This window comes from Oncorhynchus kisutch, linkage group LG26, assembly GCF_002021735.2.
Source record: "Oncorhynchus kisutch isolate 150728-3 linkage group LG26, Okis_V2, whole genome shotgun sequence".
NCBI lineage: Eukaryota > Metazoa > Chordata > Actinopteri > Salmoniformes > Salmonidae > Oncorhynchus > Oncorhynchus kisutch.
This window is the reverse complement of record NC_034199.2, coordinates 43,705,661-43,731,502: the sequence shown is the minus strand read 5'-3', so window position 1 is coordinate 43,731,502 and position 25,842 is coordinate 43,705,661. Positions and strand designations below refer to the sequence as shown.

Here is a 25,842-nt window from a genome sequence, read left to right as displayed (position 1 = left end):
AGCCCCCACATTGACTCTGTACCGGTACTCCCCTGTATATAGCCTCCACATTGACTCTGTACCGCTACTCCCTGTATTTAGCCTCCACATTGACTCTGTACCGGTTACCCCCTGTATATAGCCTCCACATTGACTCTGTACCGGTACCCCCTGTATATAGCCTCCACATTGACTCTGTACCGGTACACCCCTGTATATAGCCTCCACATTGACTCTGTGCCTGTACCCCCTGTATATAGCCTCCACATTGACTCTGTACCGCTACTACCTGTATATAGCCTCCACATTGACTCTGTACCGCTACTCCCTGTATTTAGCCTCCACATTGACTCTGTACTGGTACCCCCTGTATATAGCCTCCACATTGACTCTGAACCGGTACTCCCTGTATATAGCCTCCACATTGACTCTGTACGGTACCCCCTGTATATAGCCTCCACATTGACTCTGTACCGGTACCCCCCTGTATATAGCCTCCACATTGACTCTGTACACATGACTCTGGAACCGGTACCCCCTGTCTATAGCCTCCACATTGACTCTGTTACCGGTACCCCCTGTATATAGCCTCCACATTGACTCTGTACCGGTACCCCCTGTATATAGCCTCCACATTGACTCTGTACCGGTACCCCCTGTATATAGCCTCCACATTGACTCTGTACCGGTACCCCCTGTATATAGCCTCCACATGACTCTGTACCGGTACCCCCTGTATATAGCCTCCACATTGACTCTGTACCTGTACCCCCCCTGTATATAGCCTCCACATTGACTCTGTAACGGTACCCCTGTATATAGCCTCCACATTGACTCTGTACCGGTACCCCTGTTAATAGCCTCCACATTGACTCTGTACCGGTACCCCCTGTATATAGCCTCCACATTGACTCTGTACCGGTCCTCACTGTATATAGCCTCCACATTGACTCTGTACCGGTACCCCCTGTATATAGCCTCCACATTGACTCTGTACCGGTACCCCCTGTATATAGCCTCCACATTGACTCTGTACGGGTACCCCCTGTATATAGCCTCCACATTGACTCTGTACCGGTACTCCCTGTATATAGCCTCCACATTGACTCTGTACCGGTACCCCCTGTATATAGCCTCCACATTGACTCTGTACTGGTACCCCCTGTATATAGCCTCCACAATGACTCTGTACCGGTACCCCCTGTATATAGCCTCCACATTGACTCTGTACTGGTACCCCCTGTATATAGCCTCCACATTGACTCTGTACCGGTACCCTCTGTATATAGCCTCCACATTGACTCTGTACCGGTACCCCCTGTATATAGCCTCCACATTGACTCTGTACTGGTACCCCCTGTATATAGCCTCCACATTGACTCTGTACTGGTACCCCCTGTATATAGCCTCCACATTGACTCTGTACCGCTACTACCTGTATATAGCCTCCACATTGACTGAACCGGTACTCCCTGTATATAGCCTCCACATTGACTCTGTACCGGTACCCCCTGTATATAGCCTCCACATTGACTCTGTACCGGTACCCCCTGTATATAGCCTCACATTTGACTCTGTACAGGTACCCCCTGTATATAGCCTCCCACATTGACTCTGTACCGGTACTCCCTGTATATAGTCTCCACATTGACTCTGTACCAGTACCCCCTGTATATAGCCTACATTGACTCTGTACTGTTACCCCCTGTATATAGCCTCCACATTGACTCTGTACCGGTACCCCCTGTATATAGCCTCCACATTGACTCTGTACCGGTACCCCCTGTAAATAGCCCTCCACATTGACTCTGTACCGGTACCCCCTGTATATAGCCTCCACATTGACTCTGTACCGGTCCTCCATGTATATAGCCTCCACATTGACTCTGTACCGGTACCCCCCTGTATATAGCCTCCACATTGACTCTGTACCGGTACCCCCTGTATATAGCCTCCACATTGACTCTGTACCGGTCCTCCCTGTATATAGCCTCCACATTGACTCTGTACCGGTACCCCCTGTATATAGCCTCCACATTGACTCTGTACCGGTCCTCCCTGTATATAGCCTCCACATTGACTCTGTACCGGTACCCCCTGTATATAGCCTCCACATTGACTCTGTACCGGTACCCCCTGTATATAGCCTCCACATTGACTCTGTACGGGTACCCCCTGTATATAGCCTCCACATTGACTCTGTACCGGTACTCCCTGTATATAGCCTCCACATTGACTCTGTACCGGTACCCCCTGTATATAGCCTCCACATTGACTCTGTACTGGTACCCCCTGTATATAGCCTCCACATTGACTCTGTACCGGTACCCCCTGTATATAGCCTCCACATTGACTCTGTACTGGTACCCCCTGTATATAGCCTCCACATTGACTCTGTACCGGTACCCTCTGTATATAGCCTCCACATTGACTCTGTACCGGTACCCCCTGTATATAGCCTCCACATTGACTCTGTACTGGTACCCCCTGTATATAGCCTCCACATTGACTCTGTACTGGTACCCCCTGTATATAGCCTCCACATTGACTCTGTACCGGTACCCCCTGTATATAGCCTCCACATTGACTCTGTACTGGTACCCCCTGTATATAGCCTCCACATTGACTCTGAACCGGTACCCCCTGTATATAGCCTCCACATTGACTCTGTGCCGGTACCCCCTGTATATAGCCTCAACATTGACTCACCCAATGTGATACGGAATCGCTATAAAAAAATTTATTTTTAGAACACACTCAAGAACCTCCAGAAGCTAACCAGCTAACTAGCTACAAGCTATTTAGTCATTGTTAGTTTTTTTTAACCTGGATAACACTCGCCAGTCCAGCTTCCCTGCCCCATCCACCGCTGCCCCCTGGACACTGATCTCTTGGCTACATAGCTGATGCACGCTGGACTGTCCATTAATCACGGTACTCCATTCTGCTTGTTTGTTTTATCTGTTGGCCCCGTTGCCTAGTCTACGCCATTTTACCTGCTGTTGTTGTGCTAGCTGATTAGCTGTTGTCTCACCTACTGTTTTAGCTAGCTTTCCCAATTCAACACCTGTGATTACTGTATGCCTCGCTGTATGTCTCTCTCAAATGTCAATATGCCTTGTATACTGTTGTTCAGGTTAGTTATCATTGTTTTAGTTCACAATGGAGCCCCTAGTTCCACTCTTCATGCCCCTGATAACTCCTTTGTCCCACCTCCCACACATGCGGTGACCTCACCCATTACTACCAGCATGTCCAGAGATACATGCTGTATCAGTGCCTGGGCTTAACTCCGCTGTACCCGCACCCCACCATACCCCTGTCTGCGCATTATGCCCTGAATATATTCTACCATGCCCAGAAACCTGCTCCTCTTATTCTCTGTCCCCAACGCTCTAGGCGACCAGTTTTGATAGCCTTTAGCCGCACCCTCATACTACTCCTTCTCTGTTCCGCGGGTGATGTGGAGGTAAACCCAGGCCCTGCATGTCCCCAGGCACCCTCATTTGTTGACTTCTGTGATCGAAAAAGCCTTGGTTTCATGCATGTCAACATCAGAAGCCTCCTCCCTAAGTTTGTTTTACTCACTGCTTTAGCACACTCTGCTAACCCTGATGTCCTTGCTGTGTCTGAATCCTGGCTCAGGAAGGCCACCAAAAATTCAGAGATTTCCATACCCAACTATAACATCTTCCGTCAAGATAGAACTGCCAAAGGGGGAGGAGTTGCAGTTTACTGCAGAGATAGCCTGCAAAGTAATGTCATACTTTCCAGGTCCATACCCAAACAGTTCGAACTACTAATTTTGAAAATTACTCTCTCCAGAAATAAGTCTCTCACGGTTGCCGCCTGCTACTGACCCCCCTCAGCTCCCAGCTGTGCCCTGGACACCATTTGTGAATTGATCGCCCCCCATCTAGCTTCAGAGTTTGTTCTGTTAGGTGACCTAAACTGGGATATGCTTAACACCCCGCCAGTCCTACAATCTAAGCTAGATGCCCTCAATCTCACACAAATCATCAAGGAACCCACCAGGTACAACCCTAACTCTGTAAACAAGGGCACCCTCATAGACGTCATCCTGACCAACTGGCCCTCCAAATACACCTCCGCTGTCTTCAACCAGGATCTCAGCGATCACTGCCTCATTGCCTGTATCCGCTACGGAGCCGCAGTCAAACGACCACCCCTCATCACTGTCAAACGCTCCCTAAAACACTTCTGTGAGCAGGCCTTTCTAATCGACCTGGCCCGGGTATCCTGGAAGGACATTGACCTCATCCCATCAGTTGAGGATGCCTGGTCATTCTTTAAAAGTAACTTCCTCACCATTTTAGATAAGCATGCTCCGTTCAAAAAATGCAGAACTAAGAACAGATACAGCCCTTGGTTCACCCCAGACCTGACTGCCCTCGACCAGCACAAAAACATCCTGTGGCGGACTGCAATAGCATCGAATAGTCCCCGTGATATGCAACTGTTCAGGGAAGTCCGGAACCAATACACGCAGTCAGTCAGGAAAGCTAAGGCCAGCTTCTTCAGGCAGAAGTTTGCATCCTGTAGCTCCAACTCCAAAAAGTTCTGGGACACCGTGGAGTCCATGGAGAACAAGAGCACCTCCTCCCAGCTGCCCACTGCACTGAGGCTAGGTAACACGGTCACCACTGATAAATCCATGATTATCGAAAACTTCAATAAGCATTTCTCAACGGCTGGCCATGCCTTCCGCCTGGCTACTTCAACCTCGGCCAACAGCTCCGCCCCCCCCGCAGCTCCTCGCCCAAGCCTCTCCAGGTTCTCCTTTAACCAAATCCAGATAGCAGATGTTCTGAAAGAGCTGCAAAACCTGGACCCGTACAAATCAGCTGGGCTTGACAATCTGGACCCTCTATTTCTGAAACTATCTGCCACCATTGTCGCAACCCCTATTACCAGCCTGTTCAACCTCTCTTTCATATCGTCTGAGATCCCCAAGGATTGGAAAGCTGCCGCAGTCATCCCCCTCTTCAAAGGGGGAGACACCCTGGACCCAAACTGTTACAGACCTATATCCATCCTGCCCTGCCTATCTAAGGTCTTCGAAAGCCAAGTCAACAAACAGGTCACTGACCATCTCGAATCCCACCGCACCTTCTCCGCTGTGCAATCTGGTTTCCGAGCCGGTCATGGGTGCACCTCAGCCACACTCAAGGTATTCAACGATATCATAACCGCCATCGATAAAAGACAGTACTGTGCAGCCGTCTTCATCGACCTTGCCAAGGCTTTCGACTCTGTCAATCACCATATTCTTATCGGCAGACTCAGGAGCCTCGGTTTTTCGGATGACTGCCTTGCCTGGTTCACCAATTACTTTGCAGACAGAGTTCAGTGCGTCAAATCGGAGGGCATGCTGTCTGGTCCTCTGGCAGTCTCTATGGGGGTGCCACAGGGTTCAATTCTCGGGCCGACTCTTTTCTCTGTGTATATCAATGATGTTGCTCTTGCTGCGGGCGATTCCCTGATCCACCTCTACGCAGACGACACCATTCTATATACTTTCGGCCCGTCTTTGGACACTGTGCTATCTAACCTCCAAACAAGCTTCAATGCCATACAACACTCCTTCCGTGGCCTCCAACTGCTCTTAAACGCTAGTAAAACCAAATGCATGCTTTTCAACCGGTCGCTGCCTGCACCCGCATGCCCGACTAGCATCACCACCCTGGATGGTTCCGACCTAGAATATGTGGACGTCTATAAGTACCTAGGTGTCTGGCTAGACTGCAAACTCTCCTTCCAGACTCATATCAAACATCTCCAATCGAAAATCAAATCAAGAGTCGGCTTTCTATTCCGCAACAAAGCCTCCTTCACTCACGCCGCCAAGCTTACCCTAGTAAAACTGACTATCCTACCAATCCTCGACTTCGGCGATGTCATCTACAAAATGGCTTCCAACACTCTACTAAGCAAACTGGATGCAGTCACTGACACGGGGGTACCGGTACAGAGTCAATGTGGAGGCTATATACAGGGGCCTCCACATTGACTCTGAACCGGTACTCCCTGTATAGAGCCTCCACATTGACTCTGTACCGCTACTCCCTGTATTTAGCCTCCACATTGACTCTGTACTGGTACCCCCTGTATATAGCCTCCACATTGACTCTGTACCATTACCCCCTGTATATAGCCCCCCACATTGACTCTGTACCGGTACTCCCTGTATATAGCCTCCACATTGACTCTGTACCAGTACCCCCTGTATATAGCCTCCACATTGACTCTGTACCGGTACCCCCTGTATATAGCCTCCACATTGACTCTGTACTGGTACCCCCTGTATATAGCCTCCACATTGACTCTGTACCAGTACCCCCTGTATATAGCCTCACATTGACTCTGTACTGGTACCCCCTGTATATAGCCTCCACATTGACTCTGTACTGGTACCCCCTGTATATAGCCTCCACATTGACTCTGTACCAGTACCCCCTGTATATAGCCTCCACATTGACTCTGCACTGGTACCCCCTGTATATAGCCTCCACATTGACTCTGTACTGGTACCCCTGTATATAGCCTCCACATTGACTCTGTACTGGTACCCCCTGTATATAGCCTCCACATTGACTCTGTACCGGTACCCCCTGTATATAGCCTCCACATTGACTCTGTGCCGGTACCCCCTGTATATAGCCTCCACATTGACTCTGTACCGCTACTACCTGTATATAGCCTCCACATTGACTCTGTACCGCTACTCCCTGTATTTAGCCTCCACATTGACTCTGTACTGGTACCCCCTGTATATAGCCTCCACATTGACTCTGTACCGGTACCCCCTGTATATAGCCTCCACATTGACTCTGTACCGTTACCCCCTGTATATAGCCTCCACATTGACTCTGTACCGCTACCCCCTGTATATAGCCTCCACATTGACTCTGTACCAGTACCCCCTGTATATAGCCTCCACATTGACTCTGTACCGCTACTACCTGTATTTAGCCTCCACATTGACTCTGTACCGGTACCCCCTGTATATAGCCCTCACATTGACTCTGTACCGGTACTCCCTGTATATAGCCTCCACATTGACTCTGTACCAGTACCCCCTGTATATAGCCTCCACATTGACTCTGTACCGGTACCCCCTGTATATAGTCTCCACATTGACTCTGTACTGGTACCCCCTGTATATAGCCTCCACATTGACTCTGAACCGGTACTCCCTGTATATAGCCTCCACACTGACTCTGTACCGGTACCCCCTGTATATAGCCTCCACATTGACTCTGTACTGGTACCCCCTGTATATAGCCTCCACATTGACTCTGTACCAGTACCCCCTGTATATAGCCTCCACATTGACTCTGTACTGGTACCCCCTGTATATAGCCTCCACATTGACTCTGTACCAGTACCCCCTGTATATAGCCTCCACATTGACTCTGTACTGGTACCCCCTGTATATAGCCTCCACATTGACTCTGTACTGGTACCCCCTGTATATAGCCTCCACATTGACTCTGTACCAGTACCCCCTGTATATAGCCTCCACATTGACTCTGCACTGGTACCCCCTGTATATAGCCTCCACATTGACTCTGTACTGGTACCCCCTGTATATAGCCTCCACATTGACTCTGTACTGGTACCCCCTGTATATAGCCTCCACATTGACTCTGTACCGGTACCCCCTGTATATAGCCTCCACATTGACTCTGTGCCGGTACCCCCTGTATATAGCCTCCACATTGACTCTGTACCGCTACTACCTGTATATAGCCTCCACATTGACTCTGTACCGCTACTCCCTGTATTTAGCCTCCACATTGACTCTGTACTGGTACCCCCTGTATATAGCCTCCACATTGACTCTGTACCGGTACCCCCTGTATATAGCCTCCACATTGACTCTGTACCGTTACCCCCTGTATATAGCCTCCACATTGACTCTGTACCAGTACCCCCTGTATATAGCCTCCACATTGACTCTGTACCGTTACCCCCTGTATATAGCCTCCACATTGACTCTGTACTGGTACCCCCTGTATATAGCCTCCACATTGACTCTGTACCGGTACCCCCTGTATATAGCCTCCACATTGACTCTGTACCGTTACCCCCTGTATATAGCCTCCACATTGACTCTGTACCAGTACCCCCTGTATATAGCCTCCACATTGACTCTGTACCGTTACCCCCTGTATATAGCCTCCACATTGACTCTGTACTGGTACCCCCCTGTATATAGCCTCCACATTGACTCTGTACCGGTACCCCCTGTATATAGCCTCCACATTGACTCTGTACCGCTACCCCCTGTATATAGCCTCCACATTGACTCTGTACCAGTACCCCCTGTATATAGCCTCCACATTGACTCTGTACCGCTACTACCTGCATTTAGCCTCCACATTGACTCTGTACCGGTACCCCCTGTATATAGCCCTCACATTGACTCTGTACCGGTACTCCCTGTATATAGCCTCCACATTGACTCTGTACCAGTACCCCCTGTATATAGCCTCCACATTGACTCTGTACCGGTACCCCCTGTATATAGTCTCCACATTGACTCTGTACTGGTACCCCCTGTATATAGCCTCCACATTGACTCTGAACCGGTACTCCCTGTATATAGCCTCCACACTGACTCTGTACCGGTACCCCCTGTATATAGCCTCCACATTGACTCTGTACCGGTACCCCCTGTATATAGCCTCCACATTGACTCTGTACTGGTACCCCCTGTATATAGCCTCCACATTGACTCTGTACCAGTACCCCTGTATATAGCCTCCACATTGACTCTGTACTGGTACCCCCTGTATTTAGCCTCCACATTGACTCTGTACTGGTACCCCCTGTATATAGCCTCCACATTGACTCTGTACCAGTACCCCCTGTATATAGCCTCCACATTGACTCTGTACCTGTACCTCCTGTATATAGCCTCCACATTGACTCTGTACCTGTACCTCCTGTATATAGCCTCTACATTGACTCTGTACCTGTACCTCCTGTATATAGCCTCTACATTGACTCTGTACCAGTACCCCCTGTATATAGCCTCCACATTGACTCTGTACCTGTACCTCCTGTATATAGCCTCCACATTGACTCTGTACCTGTACCTCCTGTATATAGCCTCTACATTGACTCTGTACCATTACCTCCTGTATATAGCCTCGCTACTGTCATTTTACTGCTGCTCTTTAACTATTTTTTAAACTATTTTTTTTACTTTTCTACTTTTCTACTCCAAAGTGACAATTTTAGGTTGTTCTAAATTCAATAGCGCAAATGCCACCAAATCTGTTAGTTCGTATGTATATTCAAATACTTGCACAGAGGTCAACTATTTTGTGCCTGTCTTTAGCTTCAAGTGTGGAGATTGGTTTAAGGTGCTTGATATGATGAAACAAGTACAACAGTTTTTCCACGATCATAAACATTTACAAAGATGTACTAAAGACAGAACTTGGGCTTAACGGCAAGAAGGTTGGTCTATCATCAAAAAGAAAGCATACGAAACCTGGAAGGCCATGGAGACCCAGCGTGGAAGAGGCATTGTCTGAGGCCCTCACAGCTTGAAGACGGGGATTTGGAGAATGATGGGGGTGTTGGGTTACAATTGCTCCCTGAAAAGGAGGGAAATGCTGATTCATCTTCATCTCTAAGAAAATAATAATAGTCTTTCCTATCAAAAATTATTATACAAATAAACATGTACTATGTAGTAATTCGTCGTATTGTGTCATAATAACGTGTATGATTTATATAAAGGTTTGGTATAAAAACATTTTTGTTATTGTTTAATATTGTATAGTGAAGTTTTTAATAATTGTAATATGTATATATTTCTGTACTAAACATTTTGAAGAAAATACAAATAATTAAAAAGAAAATTGTATTTACCTTCAATGAATGACAGCTCTCTCTCTCTCTCCACACAAGATAAATTGGTTAGTTGGGGTGTGTGTGTTTGTGTGTCTGACGCCAGGCTGCGTGGATGGTGTCAGGTTACAGTAGGACCCTGAAAAGGATCATATAGTCTAATATTATAGTCTAATATTATAGTATTGTATAGTCTAATATTGCTTTTAACAATTGTAATATGGATGCATTTCTGTCCTAAAGATTTAGAAGAAAATAAAAGGTTTGAAAGAAAACATTCAATGAATGACATCACTCTCTCTCTCTCTCTCTCTCTCTCTCTCTCTCTCTCTCTCTCTCTCTCTCTCTCTCTCTCTCTCTCTCTCTCTCTCTCTCTCTCTCTCTCTCTCTCTCTCTCTCTCTCTCTCTCTCTCTCTCTCTCTCTCTCTCTCTCTCTCTCTCTCTCTCTCTCTCTCTCTCTCTCTCTCTCTCTCTCTCTCTCTCTAAACAATAGAAATTGGTTAGTTGGGGTGTGTGTGTGTCTGAGGCCAGGCTGCATGGTTCGTGTCAGGTTACAAGCAGAGAGATAAGTAACACTGATCAAGGAGCAAAAGTAAAAAATAATAATAAACAGTCTTTCCTACAAATAATAATTATACATTTAAACAATTATTGGGCATTAAAGTGTAGTATTGTTGAATAATAATAAGTACGGTTTAGTAAAAAAACTTTAGTGGTATAGTTTAATATTGCAAAGTAACTTTTAATAATAGTAATTTGTATGCATTTCTGTACTAAGATTTAGAAGAAAATGTAATTGACCTAATATGAAATCTCTCTCTCTCCACACAAGATAAGTTGGTTACTGGGGTGTGTGTGTGTGTGTGTGTGTGTGTGTGAGCGTGTGCGTGCACGTGCGTGTGCGTGTGTGTGTGTTTCTTTAAACTGTTTAATCTTTCAACTTTTTTAAAAGAGTTCTCAACGATCCATATTTTAATGGTCAACAGTTTTCTGTTCTAGGTGGTCCCTTACACACAAGGGAATGTACACAAGGGGGAACCCCTAGAGTCTTTGAATCAACTGTTATAAACCTGTCATTTATATTTTTACATTTATTTAACGTGGCAAGTCAGTTAAGAACAAACTCTTATTTACAATGGTGGCCTACTCCGGCCAAACCTGGATGACTCTGGCTCAATTGTGCGCCGCCCTATGGGACTCCCAATCACAGCCGGATGTGATACAGCCTGGATTCAAACCAGGGACTGCAGTGACGCCTCTTGAACTGAGATGCATTGCCTTATTATTACAGACTACAAATAGAAGCACAGCCGAGAGCTGCCCAGTGACACAAGCCTACCAGACGAGCTAAATAACTTTTATGCTCGCGTCGAGGCAGGTAACACTGAAACATGGATGAGAGCAACAGCTGTTCCAAATGACTGTGTGATCACAGGTCAACATTCACAAGGCCGCTGGGCCAGATGGATTACCAGGACATGTACTCCGAGCATGCGCTGACCAACTGGCAAGTGTCTTCACTGACATTTCCAACCTCTCCCTGTCTGAGTCTGTAATAACAACATGTTTCAAGCAAGCCACCATTGTCCCTGTGCCCAAGAACACTAAGGTAACCTGCCTAAATGACTACCGACCCATAGCACTCACATCTGTAGCCATGAAATGCTTTGAAAGGCTGGTCATAGCTCACATCAACACCATTATCCCCGAAACCATAGACCCACTCCAATTTGCATACTGTACGAACAGATCCACAGATGATGCAATCTCTATTGAACTCCACACTGCTTTTCTCACCTGGATAAAAGGAACACTTATGTGACAATGCTATTCCTTGAGTATAGCTCAGCGTTCAACACCAAAATGCCCTCAAAGCTCATCAATAAGCTAAGGACCCTGGGACAAAACACCTTCCTCTGCAACTGTATCCTGGACTTCCTGACGGGCCGCCCCCTAGTGGTAAGGGTAGGTAACAACACATCAGCCACACTGATCCTCAGCACGGGGGCACCTCCGGGGTGCGTGCTCAGTCCCCTCCTGTACGCCCTGTTCACTCATGACTGCACGGCCAGGCACGACTCCAACACCATCATTAAGTTTGCTGATGACACAACAGTGGTAGGCCTGATCACCCACAACGATGAGACAGCCTATAGGGAGGAGGTCAGAGACCTGACCGTGTGGTGGAAGGACAACAACCTCTCCCTCAACGTGATCAAGACAAAGGAGATGATTCTGTACGACAGGAAAAGGAGAACCGAGCACGCCCCCATTCTCATCGACGGGGCTGTAGTGGAGCAGGTTGAGAGCTTCAAGTTCCTTGGCATCCACATCACCAACAAACTAACATGGTCCAAGCACACAAAGACAGTCGTGAAGAGGGCACGACAAAACCTCTTCCCCCTCAGGAGACTGAAAAGATTTGGCATGGGTCCTCAGATCCTCAAAAAGTTTTACAGCTGCACCATCAAGATAATCCTGACAGGTTGCATCACTGCCTGGTATGGCAACTGCTCGGCCTCCGACCGCAAAGCACTACAGAGGGTAGTGAGTACGGCCCAGTACCTCACTGGGTCCAAGCTTCCTGCCATCCAGGACCTCTATACCAGGCGGTGCAGAGGAAGGCCCTAAACGTTGTCAAAGATTCCAGCCACCCGGGTCATAGACTGTTGTCTCTGCTACCGCACGGCAAGCAGTACCGGATCGCCAAGTCTAGGTCCAAGAGGCTTTTAAACAGCTTCTACCCCTAAGCCATAAGACTCCTACCCAGACTACTTGCATTGCCCCCCCCCACCCCCACCCCCCTCCGCTGCTGCTACTCTCTGTTATTATCTATTCATAGCCACTTTAATAACTCTACCTACATGTACATAATTACCTAAATTACCTCGACACCGGTGCCCCCCACACATTGACAAATTGACAGATTGTACCGGTACCCCCTGTATATAGCCCAGCTATTGTTATTTCCTGCTGCTCTTTAATTATTTGTATATCTTATCTCTTTCTTTTTTAGGGATTTTGATTTCTTAACCTCATTGTTGGTAAAGGGCTTCTAAATCAAATCAAATCAAATACATTTTTATTGGTCACATACAGATGTTAATGCAAGTGTAGGGAAATGCTTGTGCTTCTAGTTCCGACAGTGCAGTAACATCTAACAAGTATTCAAACAAATTCAAAACGACTAACTTATACACACAATGTAAGTGGATAGAATAAGAATATGTACATGTAAATATATGGATGCGCGATGGACGTCCGGCATAGGCAAGATGCAATAGATGGTATAAAATACAGAATATAGTAGGTATAAAATACAGAATATAGTACATGAGATGAGTAATGTAGGATATGTAAACATTATTAAAGTGGCATTATTTAAATCCATTTATTAAAGTGGCCAGTGATTTGAGTCTGTATGTTAGCAGCAGCCTCTCTATGTAAGTAAGCATTTCACTGTAAGGTCTACTACACCTGTTGTATTCTGCGCATGCGATAAATAAAATTGGATTTGATTAGACCGTTGCGCCACTCGGGAGCAAATGATAATGTCTAACCTTTAACCTTTTAAAAATAGTTCTCAGGGGGAGCATCATATGATGTCCGAGGATGAAATGTCCAGGGAATGTCTCAGTCAATCCCAAAACCTCCAGAGGCCTCACACCCTCTCTCTCTCTCTCTCTCTCTCCCTCTCTGTGTGATTGTGTGGTTGGAGACAGGTGTGCTGGAGTCAGAGCAGATCCCTACCAGCTGCAACCCGTTCCATAATCAGCACCTCTACATATACTCATTCCTGCCACCTCCACTCTGCCAGATCGTAATCTCTGCTCTGTCAGTTATCCTAGCCTTTTGTCAATTCTCTAGATCCTGTTGCCCTGCTGTGCTTGTTTCCCTGCCTTACACCGTTTTGTCCTCTCATTGCAGTACCGCTCTGTCTCTGGCTCCTGTCTCCTGTACCACATCTCACCACCAACCACCTTGCTCTGGACACCCCGCCAACCCGGATGTCCTAGCCGTGTCTGAATCCTGGCTCAAGAAGATCAACAAAAATCCTGAAATTTCTATCCCTAACTATAACATTTTCCGACAAGATTGAACTGCCAAAGGGGGCAGAGTTACAATCTACTGCAGAGATGCAGAGCCTGCAGAGTTCTGTCAAACTATCCAGGTCTGTGCCAAAACAATTCGACCTTCTACTTTTAAAAATCCACCTTTCCAGGAACAAGTCTCCCACCGTTGCCGCTTGTTATAGACCCCCTTCAGCCCCCAGCTGGGCCTTGGACACCTTATGTAAATTGATTGCCCCCCATCTATCTTCAGAGTTCGTACTGTTAGGTGACCTAAACTGGGACATGCTTAAAACCCCGGCCGTCTTACAATCTAAGAGAGATGCCCTCAATTTCACACACATTTTCAAGGGACCTACCTGGTACAACCCTAAATCCATAACCATGGGCACCCTCTTAGATATCACCCTGACCAACTTGCCCTCTAAATACACATCTGCTGTGTTCAACCAGGATCTCAGTGATCACTGTCAAATGACTTCCCCTCATCACTGTTAAATGCTCCCTAAAATACTTCTGCGAGCAGGTCTTTCTAATCGACCTGGCCCGGGTATCCTGGAAGGATATTGACCTCATCCCGTCAGTAAAGGATGCCTGGATGCTGTTTAAAAGTGCTTCCCTCACCATCTTAAATAAGCATGCCCCATTCAAAAATGTAGAACTAAGACTGGTTCACCCCAGACTTGACTGCCCTTGACCAGCACAAAAACATAATGTGGCGTTCCGCATTAGCATCGAATAGCCCCAGGAACCAATATACCCAGTCAGTTAGGAAAGCTAAGGCTAGCTTTTTCAAACAGAAATTTGCATCCTGTAGCACTAATTCCAAAAAGTTTTGGGACACTGTAAAGTCCATGGAGAATAAGAGCTCTTCCTCCCAGCTGCCCACTGCACTGATGCTAGCAAACACTGTCACCGCCAATAAATCTACGATAATCAAACATTTCAATAAGAATTTTTCTAAGGCTGGCCATGCTTTCCACCTGGCTTTCCACCACCCCCACCCCCGCCCCCACTTCTCCTTCACCCAAATACAAACAGCAGATGTTTTGAAAGAGCTGCAAAATCTGGATCCCTACAATTCAGCTGGGCTAGACAATCTGGACGAGACAATCTGGACTTGTCCAGTATCTGCTGAAATTGTATCTGTATCTGCTGAAATTGTTGCAACCCCTATTACTAGCCTGCTCAACCTCTCTTTCGTATCGTCTGAGTTCAACCTCTCTTTCATATCGTCTGAGATCCCCAAAGATTGGAAAGCTGCCGCAGTCATCCCCCTCTTCAAAGGAGGAGACAATCTAGACCCAAACTGTTATAGACCTATATCCATCCTGCCCTGCCTTTATAAAACCTTTGAAAGCAAAGTTAACAAACAGATCACCGACCATTTTGAATCCCATCGTATCTTCTCCACTATGCAATCTGGCTTCCGAGCTGGTCATGAGTGCACCTCAGCCATGCTCAAGGTCCTAAACAATACCAATACTGTGCAGCCGTCTTCATCGACCTGGCCAAGGCTTTCGACTCTGTCAATCACAGCATTCTTATCTGCAGACTCAATAGCCTTGGCTTCTCAAATGACTGCCTCGCCCGGTTCACCAACTACTTCTCAGGTAGAGTTCAGTGTGTTAAATCGGAGAACTCTGGCAATCTCTATGGGGGTGCCACAGGGTTAAATTCTCAGGTTGACTTTTTTATGTATACATCAATGATATCACTCTTGCTGGTGATTATCTGATCCACCTCTACGCAAACGTCACCATTCTGTATACATCTGGCCCTTTTTTGGACACTGTGCTAACAAACCTGCAAATGAGATTCAATGCCATACAACACTCCTTCCATGGCCTCCAACTGCTTTTAAATGCTAGTAAAACTAAGTGCATGCTCTTCAACCGATTGCTTCCCGCACCCGCCCGCCCGACTAGCATCACTACTCTGGAAGGTTCTGACTTACAACATGTGGACAACTACAAGTACCTAGGTGTCTGGTTAGACTGTAAACTCTCCTTCCAGACTCACATTAAGCATCTCCAATCCAAAATTAAATCTAGCATCGGCTTCCAATTTCGCAACAAAGCCTCCTTCACTCATGCTGCCAAACATACACTGGTAAAACTGACTATCCTACCAATCCTTGACTTTGGCGATCTCATTTACAAAATATCCTCCAACACTCTACTCAGCAAACTGGATGTATTCTATCACAGTGCCATCTGTTTTGTCACCCCCCACTGCGACCTGTATGTTCTCGTTGGCTGGCCATCACTACATATTCATTGCCAAACCAACTGGCTTCAGGTCATCTATAAGTCTTTGCTAGGTAAAGCCCTGCGTTATCTCAGCTCCCTGGTCACCATAGCAACACCCACCCATAGCACGCGCTCTAGCAGGGATATTTCACTGGTCATCCCCAAAGCCAACACTTGCTTTGGCCGCCTCTCCTTCCAGTTATCTGCTGCCAATGACTGGAATTAATGGAAAAAATCACTGAAGCTGGAGTCTTATATCTCCCTCTCTAACTTTAAGCACCCAACTACCTCATCCCCATATTGTTATTTATCCTCTTGCTCTTTTGCACCCCCAGTATCTCTCCTTACACATCGTCATCTGCACATCTATCACTTGAGTGTTAATGCTAAATTGTAAATATTTCGCCTCTATGGACTAATTATTGCCTTACTTCCCTACTTCCCAGTTTGCACACACTGTACAGAGATGTTTATATTGAGTTTTTGACTGTACGTCCGTTTATGTGTAACTCTTGTGTTGTTGATTTTGTCGCACTGCTTTGCTTTATCTTGACCAGGTCGCAGTTGTAAATGAGAACTTGTTCTCAACTGGCCTACCTGGTTAAATAAAGGTGTTCTCAACTGGCCTACCTGGTTAAATAAAGGTGTTCTCAACTGGCCTACCTGGTTAAATAAAGGTGTTCTCAACTGGCCTACCTGGTTAAATAAAGGTGTTCTCAACTGGCCTACCTGGTTAAATAAAGGTGAAATAAAAATAAAACAAATAAATGTACGGCTGGACCAAACCGGAGATATAGGTAGGAGCCCATGTAATGCTTTGTAGTTTAGCAGTAAAACCTTGAAATCAGCCCTAGCCTTAATTATAAATTAATTTCTTACAAATATTTTTTTCCATCAGCAGTACTCACAAAGAGTTTTACACATACCCTGTCTAAAAACCCAAGACCAATCGATGCACATGCCGAAGCACAGCATCTAGGAAACACTCCCTAGAAGTCATAAACCTAGCATTAAAACTAGAGAGGAACCATGCTCTGAATGTTGTGTATTGTTATTCAAAATGTTCCAATGTTCACAGATGACCAGCAGGGTCAGATAATGACCAGGGTGGCTTTAGAGTGGGCAAAAGTTCAACACTCAGGATTCAATGTAATGTAATTTGTCTTTTTAATAGCCTGAGAGAGAGAGAGAGAGCGAGAGAGAGAGAGAGAGAGAGAGAGAGAGAGAGAGAGAGAGAGAGAGAGAGAGAGAGAAAAGAGGTAAATACCATTTTCTTTCAAACCTTTTATTTTCTTCTAAATCTTTAGTAGAGAATTACCTACGTATTACAATTATTTAAAGTTTGCTATGCAATATTGAACTATACCAAGTTTTCGTTTTCATTAACCTTTATATAAATCATACATATTATTATGAAACAAATATTACACTTTAATACCCAATAAATGTTTATACTTATAATAATGTTTTTGTAGGAAAGACTGATTTGTATTATTTTCTTAAGAAAAGAAGAAGAAAAGAAGAAGAACCAGCATTTTGCTCCTTTTCAGGGGCCTATTGTAACCAGACACCCCCATCAGTCTCCAAATCCCTCTCTTCAAGCTATCACACCCTGACCTGTTTCACCTGTCTTTGTGTTTGTCTCCACCCCCTCCAGGTGTCGCTCATCATCCCTGGAGTATTTATCCCTGTGTTTTCTGTCTCTCTGTGCCAGTTCGTCTTGCTTGCCAAGTCAACCAGCGTTTATCTCCTAGCTCCATATTTCCCAAGTTGTCTTGAGGACCAAAGGAACCAGCTTCGTAAATGTTCACAATGGTGGAAAAACTGTTGCACGTGTTTCATCATGTCAAGCACCTTAATCCAATCTCGACACTTGAAGCTAACAGGCACAAAATAGTTCACCTCTGTGCAAGCGTTAGAAATTACATACGAACCAACAGACTTGGAGGCATTTGCACTATTGAATTCAGAACAACCTAAAATTGTCATTCAAATAGCTTTCAAATCATCTCGCCCGCAGACTTCCTCCTCCAGTGCGTACCCAGGCTGGGATGTTCCACTCAGGGCCTGTTTGATCTGACATAGAGCAAGTCATATCTTAAGCCATTCTCTGGTGCGAAATGCAGGAAAAAAACACCCAGTTTTTGGCAGAAAAAAGGTTGTTGAGACAGCTGTGTGTGAAAATCTCATGGTTGAATCGCCCGGTTGGAAAATGTAACCCATACGGCCTTCAGTCATATCAATCCAACCATTAAAACAATCAGGTGCATCACAAAAAATGTCATCAATGGTTTTGTCATTGTGGCCCAGACAGGAAGGACACAATACACCTAGAATTGGTCTAGGAGACATGTTTTCTGGAGTATTCTGTGGTTTATCTCTCTTGAGGTTTCTTGTCACTCAGAGTGCTTCCAAGACAAGTCTAACACTTACTTATACTCAGGCAGACCAAAACAAAATCAATTTTTCATTCTACAAGTGGTCACAAGCTCACTACACAGCAGCTCCATAAGTTCACTACAAAAACCTGGAAGGTCACTACACGACACATCAATCACCAGGCCATTACTTTAAAAAAACATCTCAGGCATGTTCTTTACTTCAAAAAACAGCTGCACTATCAAGTTACGTAAGCACACCCTAAATGTGACTCACCACCTGGATTCGGTCTTATGTAGCAACATTTGAATTTCTGTTTTTTACATTGGATAAAAGTAGAGACTTAGAGCTACAAAATGGTATATCATACATTGCATTTGAGGAAACAATGAGAAAGTAATTCTGCTTTGAAATGTGATGAACTTGTAAACTCACTTTTGAGAAAACTGTCTTTGAATGTTTTGGTACTACTATTGGAGAGCCCTTTGTCTACACCCATTCACACTCTCTTAACAATAATTTAAGTGTTCTCCCCATATAAGACACTGATATGTACCAAAACAACTGTCCCGTAGACGGGACACCAATCCCTACTAACAGATCTTTTTCGCTCCAGGCCCCCCCTGCTGGAGTCTACATTGTGTCTGCCAGAACGTTGGGAGTACCACCTCCCCCGAGGTGATCTAGGCGTCCCTCTAGGCCCCCCCTAGCATCAGGTCCACTTCTGATCCTCAGAGCAGCCTAGCTCCCAAGCATATGAACGACACCAAGGTCTGCACTCTCCTCAGCTCGGGGGCCCGAGGTTCGACTGTCTGCTACCCTGGAACCTTCAGCCACAAACACTCCACCTCAGGGAACCCAGGACAGCTCTTGGCCCAGAGCCCTCACTGAATTGGTTGCCCGCTCCTTGGATGGAGCCACAGCCAGCAGCTACTGCGGAGGTCAAGTACAGACCCCACCTGCTAGCTCCGAGATAGTTCCGGCACAAGGGTCCTGCTACCTCCAGACCTAGCCTCAGGGGACCTGCCAGACATCACCCCGGGAGACCCACCAGAAGTCACCCCTGATGTCTCCCCTGATGTAGTTGTCCAATTATTTTCCTTCCCGGGAGGGACAGAGTTCCTGTCCCACCCGGTAGGGTTAGATATACAGTTCTGGGCCTACCTGGCAGGTGTAAAGTGACCAGCCTTTGAGTGTCCTGTCCCTCAAGTAGGTCCAGTGTATCATGCCTTCATGGTAGGTTCAGAGCTCACTTCCTTCCCAGTAGTGTTACAGTTCCCTTCCTTCCCTGTAGGGTTAGAGTTCCCCTCCTTCCAGGTAAGGTCAGAGTTCCATTCCTTCCTTGTAGTGTGAGAGTTCCCTTCCTTCCCAGTTCCCTGCCTTCCCAGTAGGCCAAGTATGTTTTGACCCTTAAGTAGGTCTAGTGTATCATGCCTTGCTGCACAGTCTGCAGGTCTGCAGTCTCCTGCCCTTAGTTATAGGCAGTTGCCTATCCCACCAGGTTTAGAGCCTCCTGCCTTACTAGGAGACAAGTTTGTTGTACTCGCAATCTGCAGACATAGTCATCCCACAGCTACTTATCCCACCATGCTTAGAGCTGCTAAGCCACAAATTACCTGTGCTAGGTTCTCAGTCCTCAGCCTTCGTCAGCCCTCAGTCCCTAGCACTAGGTCATTGGTCTCTTACTGCACTAGGTCATTGGTCTCCAGCTGCACTAGGTCATTGGTCTCCAGCTGCACTAGGTCATTGGCCTTCAGCTGCACTAGGTCATATGTCTCTTACTGCACTAGGTCATTGGTCTCTTACTGCACTAGGTCGTTGGTCTCCAGCTGCACTAGGTCATTGGTCTCCAGCCGCACTAGGTCATTGGCCTCCAGCTGTACTAGGTCATTGGTCTCCAGCTGCACTAGGTCATTGGCCTCCAGCTGCACTAGGTCATTGGCCTCCAGCTGTACTAGGTCATTGGTCTCCAGCTGCACTAGGTCATTGGCCTCCAGCTGCACTAGGTCGTTGGTTCTCCAGCTGCACTAGGTCGTTGGTCTCCAGCTGCACTAGGTCATTGGTCTCCTGCTGCACTAGTTCATTGGTCTCCAGCTGCACTAGGTCATTGGTCTCCAGCTGCACTAGGTCATTGGTCTTCAGCTGCACTAGGTCATTTGTCTCTTACTGCACTAGGTCATTGGTCTCTTACTGCACTAGGTCATTGGTCTCCAGCTGCACTAGGTCATTGGTCTCTTACTGCACTAGGACGTTGGTCTCCAGCTGCACTAGGTCATTGGTCTCCAGCCGCACTAGGTCATTGGCATCCAGCTGCACTAGGTCATTGGCCTCCAGCTGTACTAGGTCATTGGTCTCCAGCTGCACTAGGTCATTGGCCTCCAGCTGCACTAGGTCGTTGGTTCTCCAGCTGCACTAGGTCGTTGGGCTCCAGCTGCACTAGGTCATTGGTCTCCTGCTGCACTAGGTCATTGGTCTCCAGCTGCACTAGGTCATTGGTCTCCAGCTGCACTAGGTCATTGGCCTCCAGCTGCACTAGGTCATTGGTCTCCAGCTGCACTAGGTCATTGGTCTCCAGCTGCACTAGGTCATTGGTCTCCAGCTGCACTAGGTCGTTGGTCTCCAGCTGCACTAGGTCATTGGTCTCCAGCTGCTCTAGGTCATTGGTCTCCAGCTGCACTAGGTCATTGGTCTCCAGCTGCACTAGGTCATTGGTCTCCAGCTGCACTAGGTCGTTGGTCTCCAGCTGCACTAGGTCATTGGTCTCCAGCTGCTCTAGGTCATTGGTCTCCAGCTGCACTAGGTCAATGGTCTCCAGCTGCTCTAGGTCATTGGTCTCCAGCTGGTCTAGGTCATTGGTCTCCAGCTGGTCTAGGTCATTGGTCTCCAGCTGCACTAGGTCATTGGTCTCCTGCTGCACTAGTTCATTGGTCTCCAGCTGCACTAGGTCATTGGTCTCCAGCTGCACTAGGTCATTGGTCTTCAGCTGCACTAGGTCATTTGTCTCTTACTGCACTAGGTCATTGGTCTCTTACTGCACTAGGTCATTGGTCTCCAGCTGCACTAGGTCATTGGTCTCTTACTGCACTAGGACGTTGGTCTCCAGCTGCACTAGGTCATTGGTCTCCAGCCGCACTAGGTCATTGGCATCCAGCTGCACTAGGTCATTGGCCTCCAGCTGTACTAGGTCATTGGTCTCCAGCTGCACTAGGTCATTGGCCTCCAGCTGCACTAGGTCGTTGGTTCTCCAGCTGCACTAGGTCGTTGGGCTCCAGCTGCACTAGGTCATTGGTCTCCTGCTGCACTAGGTCATTGGTCTCCAGCTGCACTAGGTCATTGGTCTCCAGCTGCACTAGGTCATTGGCCTCCAGCTGCACTAGGTCATTGGTCTCCAGCTGCACTAGGTCATTGGTCTCCAGCTGCACTAGGTCATTGGTCTCCAGCTGCACTAGTTCGTTGGTCTCCAGCTGCACTAGGTCATTGGTCTCCAGCTGCTCTAGGTCATTGGTCTCCAGCTGCACTAGGTCATTGGTCTCCAGCTGCACTAGGTCATTGGTCTCCAGCTGCACTAGGTCGTTGGTCTCCAGCTGCACTAGGTCATTGGTCTCCAGCTGCTCTAGGTCATTGGTCTCCAGCTGCACTAGGTCAATGGTCTCCAGCTGCTCTAGGTCATTGGTCTCCAGCTGGTCTAGGTCATTGGTCTCCAGCTGGTCTAGGTCATTGGTCTACAGCTGCACTGTGTTCTCTGTTTGTCTGTTGCCAGTTTGTCTTGTTTGTCAAATCAACCAGCATTTTTGTGTTTCAGCTCCTGCTTTTACAAGTCTCTTTTTGTCGTCCTCCTGGTTTTTAACCTTGCCTGTCCTGACTCTGAGCCCGCATGCCTGACCACTCTGCATTCCCCTGACCCTGAGCCTGCCTGCCGTCCAGTACCTTTGCCCCACCTCTGGTTTACTGACCCCTGCCTGCCTTCACCTGTATATTATCTGCCCCTGTTGAATTATTAAACCATTGTTAATTCGACATCGTCTGCATCTGGGTCTTACCTTCATACCTGATACACTTGACCCCTTCCTACATACAAACTACCTCGAATAACATGTATATCGACTCAGTACCGGTACCCCTGCACACAGCCTCGTTATTGTTATTTTATAGTGTTACTTTTTATTGTATTTTTTACTTTAGTTTATTTAGTAAATATTTTTCTTAACTCTATTTCTTGAACTGCATTGTTGGTTAAGGGCTTGAAAGTAAGCATTTCACGGTATGGTGCATGTGACAAATACAATTTGATTTGATTTGAGTTATCCTCTTTCCCTGTAAACTATCATTTGAGTGACCAAAACATCACCCATACTATATTTTCTCCATTAAAATACTCAGTTGAGAAAATGTACATTTTTATCTCATCTCTAACTATCAGTAAGGTTGAAGGACAGGCTAGATGGGCACAGAAACATCCAATCCTTTCATACATTACATCATGCTTTCATTAATTATTTGTTTATCCAACCGTTTTTTTTTCATTTCTGTGCATAGTGGTTGTGTGCGTGCGTGCGTGTGTGTATGTGTGTGTGTGCAGAGAGACTCCGGGAGGTTAGTGTCTGTTAGTCATTCAGGGATAAATAGAGAGGCAGTGCTCAGAGTTTGTCAGAAGGCGGACCTGACAGGGTCACACACAGGACCAAGCAGGAGCAGGACCTCAGCATTTCTACCTTTTATTACAAATGGGGGAACATGAAGATGTTCAATACTGTTTTCAAGACAGAAACTCTTCTTGCAGAAAGGCTTTTCTATCGACATCTATCTACATAACACTGTACATCTTCTTCTCATTGATTTCAGCAGTTACAGTATTTTTGAACCTACTGGTGATCATCTCCATCTCTCACTTCAAGCAGCTCCACACTACAACCAACCTGCTCATCCTCTCTCTGGCTGTGTCAGATCTCCTGGTGGGACTGATTGTGATACCAGTAACGACAGTAGCATCAATGGAATCATGCTGGGGTTTTGGGGAATATTTCTGTGTGTTTTATGGCTACTTTGCTTCTTTATGGACTTCTTTATCTCTGGGCAATTTGGTCTTGATATCTATTGACCGCTATGTTGCTGTGTGTGATCCCTTATTGTACCACTCTAAAATAACAATAACAAGAATCAGGTGTTGTATATCCATTACCTGGTGTTGTTGTTTCATATACCGTGCTGCTATTATAAAAAACATTGTAAATGTACAGGTACCCAGTAGGTGTTTGAATGAATGTTTTATTGTAGAAGGGTTAATCTGGGTTAATATAATTGACATTGTAATTACAATGGTTGTCCCGTGCTCTATTATTATAACACTTTATATGAAAATCTTTGTGGTGGCCAGATCACAGGCCAGAAAGGTATTTTCAAAAGAGGCTGCCAGTGTGTCTGGTGTTAAACCTGTACAGGCAAATAAGTCTGAGAGAAAAGCAGCAAAAACTCTGTCTATTGTTGTTTTCAACTATTTTATTTGTTGGATTCCATCTCTATTTCTTTTCTTCTTTTTTTCTTTTTTAATTGACAACTTGACAACATTGTTCATCAGTTTTCTGCCACTTGTTAACTCCTTAATTAATCCAATAATTTATGCTTTCTTTTATCCATGGTTCAAAGTGACAGCTAAACATATTTTAACTCTGAAGTTAAGACGTTCATAGTTCCTATGTTTTTATTCCATAGTTTGAGAAACAGCGTTGATAAAGTTATGCTATACAATTTGTTGTAATTGCTTCTTTCATGTAACAATACCCTTAATTTTGTTCTACAATTGTTATAATTATTTATTTCATGTAACAATAAACTGACATTACTTATCTCAGTGTTGTCACAGATACATGTGGTGTTGATACAGAAGAATGTGTCTGGATTGGAGTGGAATGACTTGGAGAAGGCATAAAAAGGCTTAAGCTTGTTTTATAAAATACATTGTAGTCATTTTGGGCAGTATATTTCAAATACCAAAGCCTGTGGTTGTATTCTAATAGTACATTTTGAAGACGTCATGAGTCATTCTATATGTTGTTTAACATCTCCCTCTAGTGGCTCAATAGGGACACAACGCCTTCAACAAGTGTAGTGAAGTTGAAATGAATAATACTGCATGATATCAGATAACGTCCAAGACTCTCAATGGTGTATTGTGTAAGTAGTTGAGGGTAAAATGCAAGAATATGCAATTATGTGTAACACTTTATAATTTTCAGTAATAACAAATTTGTAAGGCATTTACATTTTGGTCACTATTTATTATTAAGCCCACATTTGTGAAATGTTACTCACCTAGGTATTCTGACATTTATAAATAACTACTATATACATTAATGATTCAACACAACAGCGCAGGAAACCTCAGTAGACACTTCAACCTCAACATACTGGTTATAAACACTACCACTACAATCACTACCACTACTCTCAATACATCACTGCTGCCAGGTCACATAAGAGAAGCTCTCTCAGATGCTGTTTACTCTGAATTAATATAGAGATTGGGTTTCACGCTAAATAATTTATAATGGATTAGTAAATAGTTTATATATTTATCATTCCTTCCACATTTGTTTTAGCAAGCCAGTTATTCACACATTTATAAACAACTTTTATAGTATGTAATAGTGATTTATAAGATTACTCTTAATATGTTTAATATATGTCCTTATAAACCATGTACTAATCATTAGTAAAGTAGTTTTCCAGTCCCTAATATAAAGTGAGGACTATTCAGACTTTCTTAATACTTCATAAATGTTTGAACAGTGACCAGTGTAATTTATCACATAAAGATGGACATGCCATTGGTTGACATTCCAGCAGTACCTGATGCTCCTTAAGGTTTCAAAATGACCTAGAACATATCAATGGACACAACACAGAGGATGTTAAAGGAAATATATTGAACATTTTATTCCAAAACAGTCACTCTGTTGTAGTAGTGTGCTGAAGGAAGTAACGTGTTTGTCTGAAAATTATAACATTCGTGTTTGTTGGCAGTGACTTCCAAAACCAAAGTGTGGATTGCTGTCACCCATTAGAGCAGTTTATAGACTGATTACAGGGTTGTGGAACCAATATCTAAATACATAATTTAACTGAAAATTATGTTTAAAGGGTTACTACCTTCAATACACTACAAGTGAAGTTGTCCAAATACTTATGACGTCTTCAACTGGGAGACTAGATACATCAGTTGTTTTCATATCTAAACGGTCAAACAGATACGCACGAAAAGAAAAATGAAAGGTGAC

At 45.5% G+C, this 25,842-nt stretch overlaps 1 protein-coding gene across 1 annotated transcript; it reads left to right on the top strand.

Annotated features, from left to right (window-relative positions):
* The first annotated feature begins 23,235 nt into the window (after window positions 1-23,235).
* On the top strand, window positions 23,236-24,391 carry LOC116357741 (trace amine-associated receptor 13c-like). Its single transcript, XM_031806119.1, has one exon. The coding sequence runs from the start codon at window positions 23,293-23,295 to the stop codon at window positions 24,253-24,255; it is 963 nt and encodes a 320-aa protein (XP_031661979.1). The 5' UTR covers window positions 23,236-23,292; the 3' UTR covers window positions 24,256-24,391.
* The last annotated feature ends 1,451 nt before the right edge of the window (window positions 24,392-25,842 follow it).

Bases quoted from the DNA above. Each gene is read 5' to 3' on its own strand.
- LOC116357741 (XM_031806119.1), top strand. From the start codon at position 23,293: ATGGGGGAACATGAAGATGTTCAATACTGTTTTCAAGACAGAAACTCT.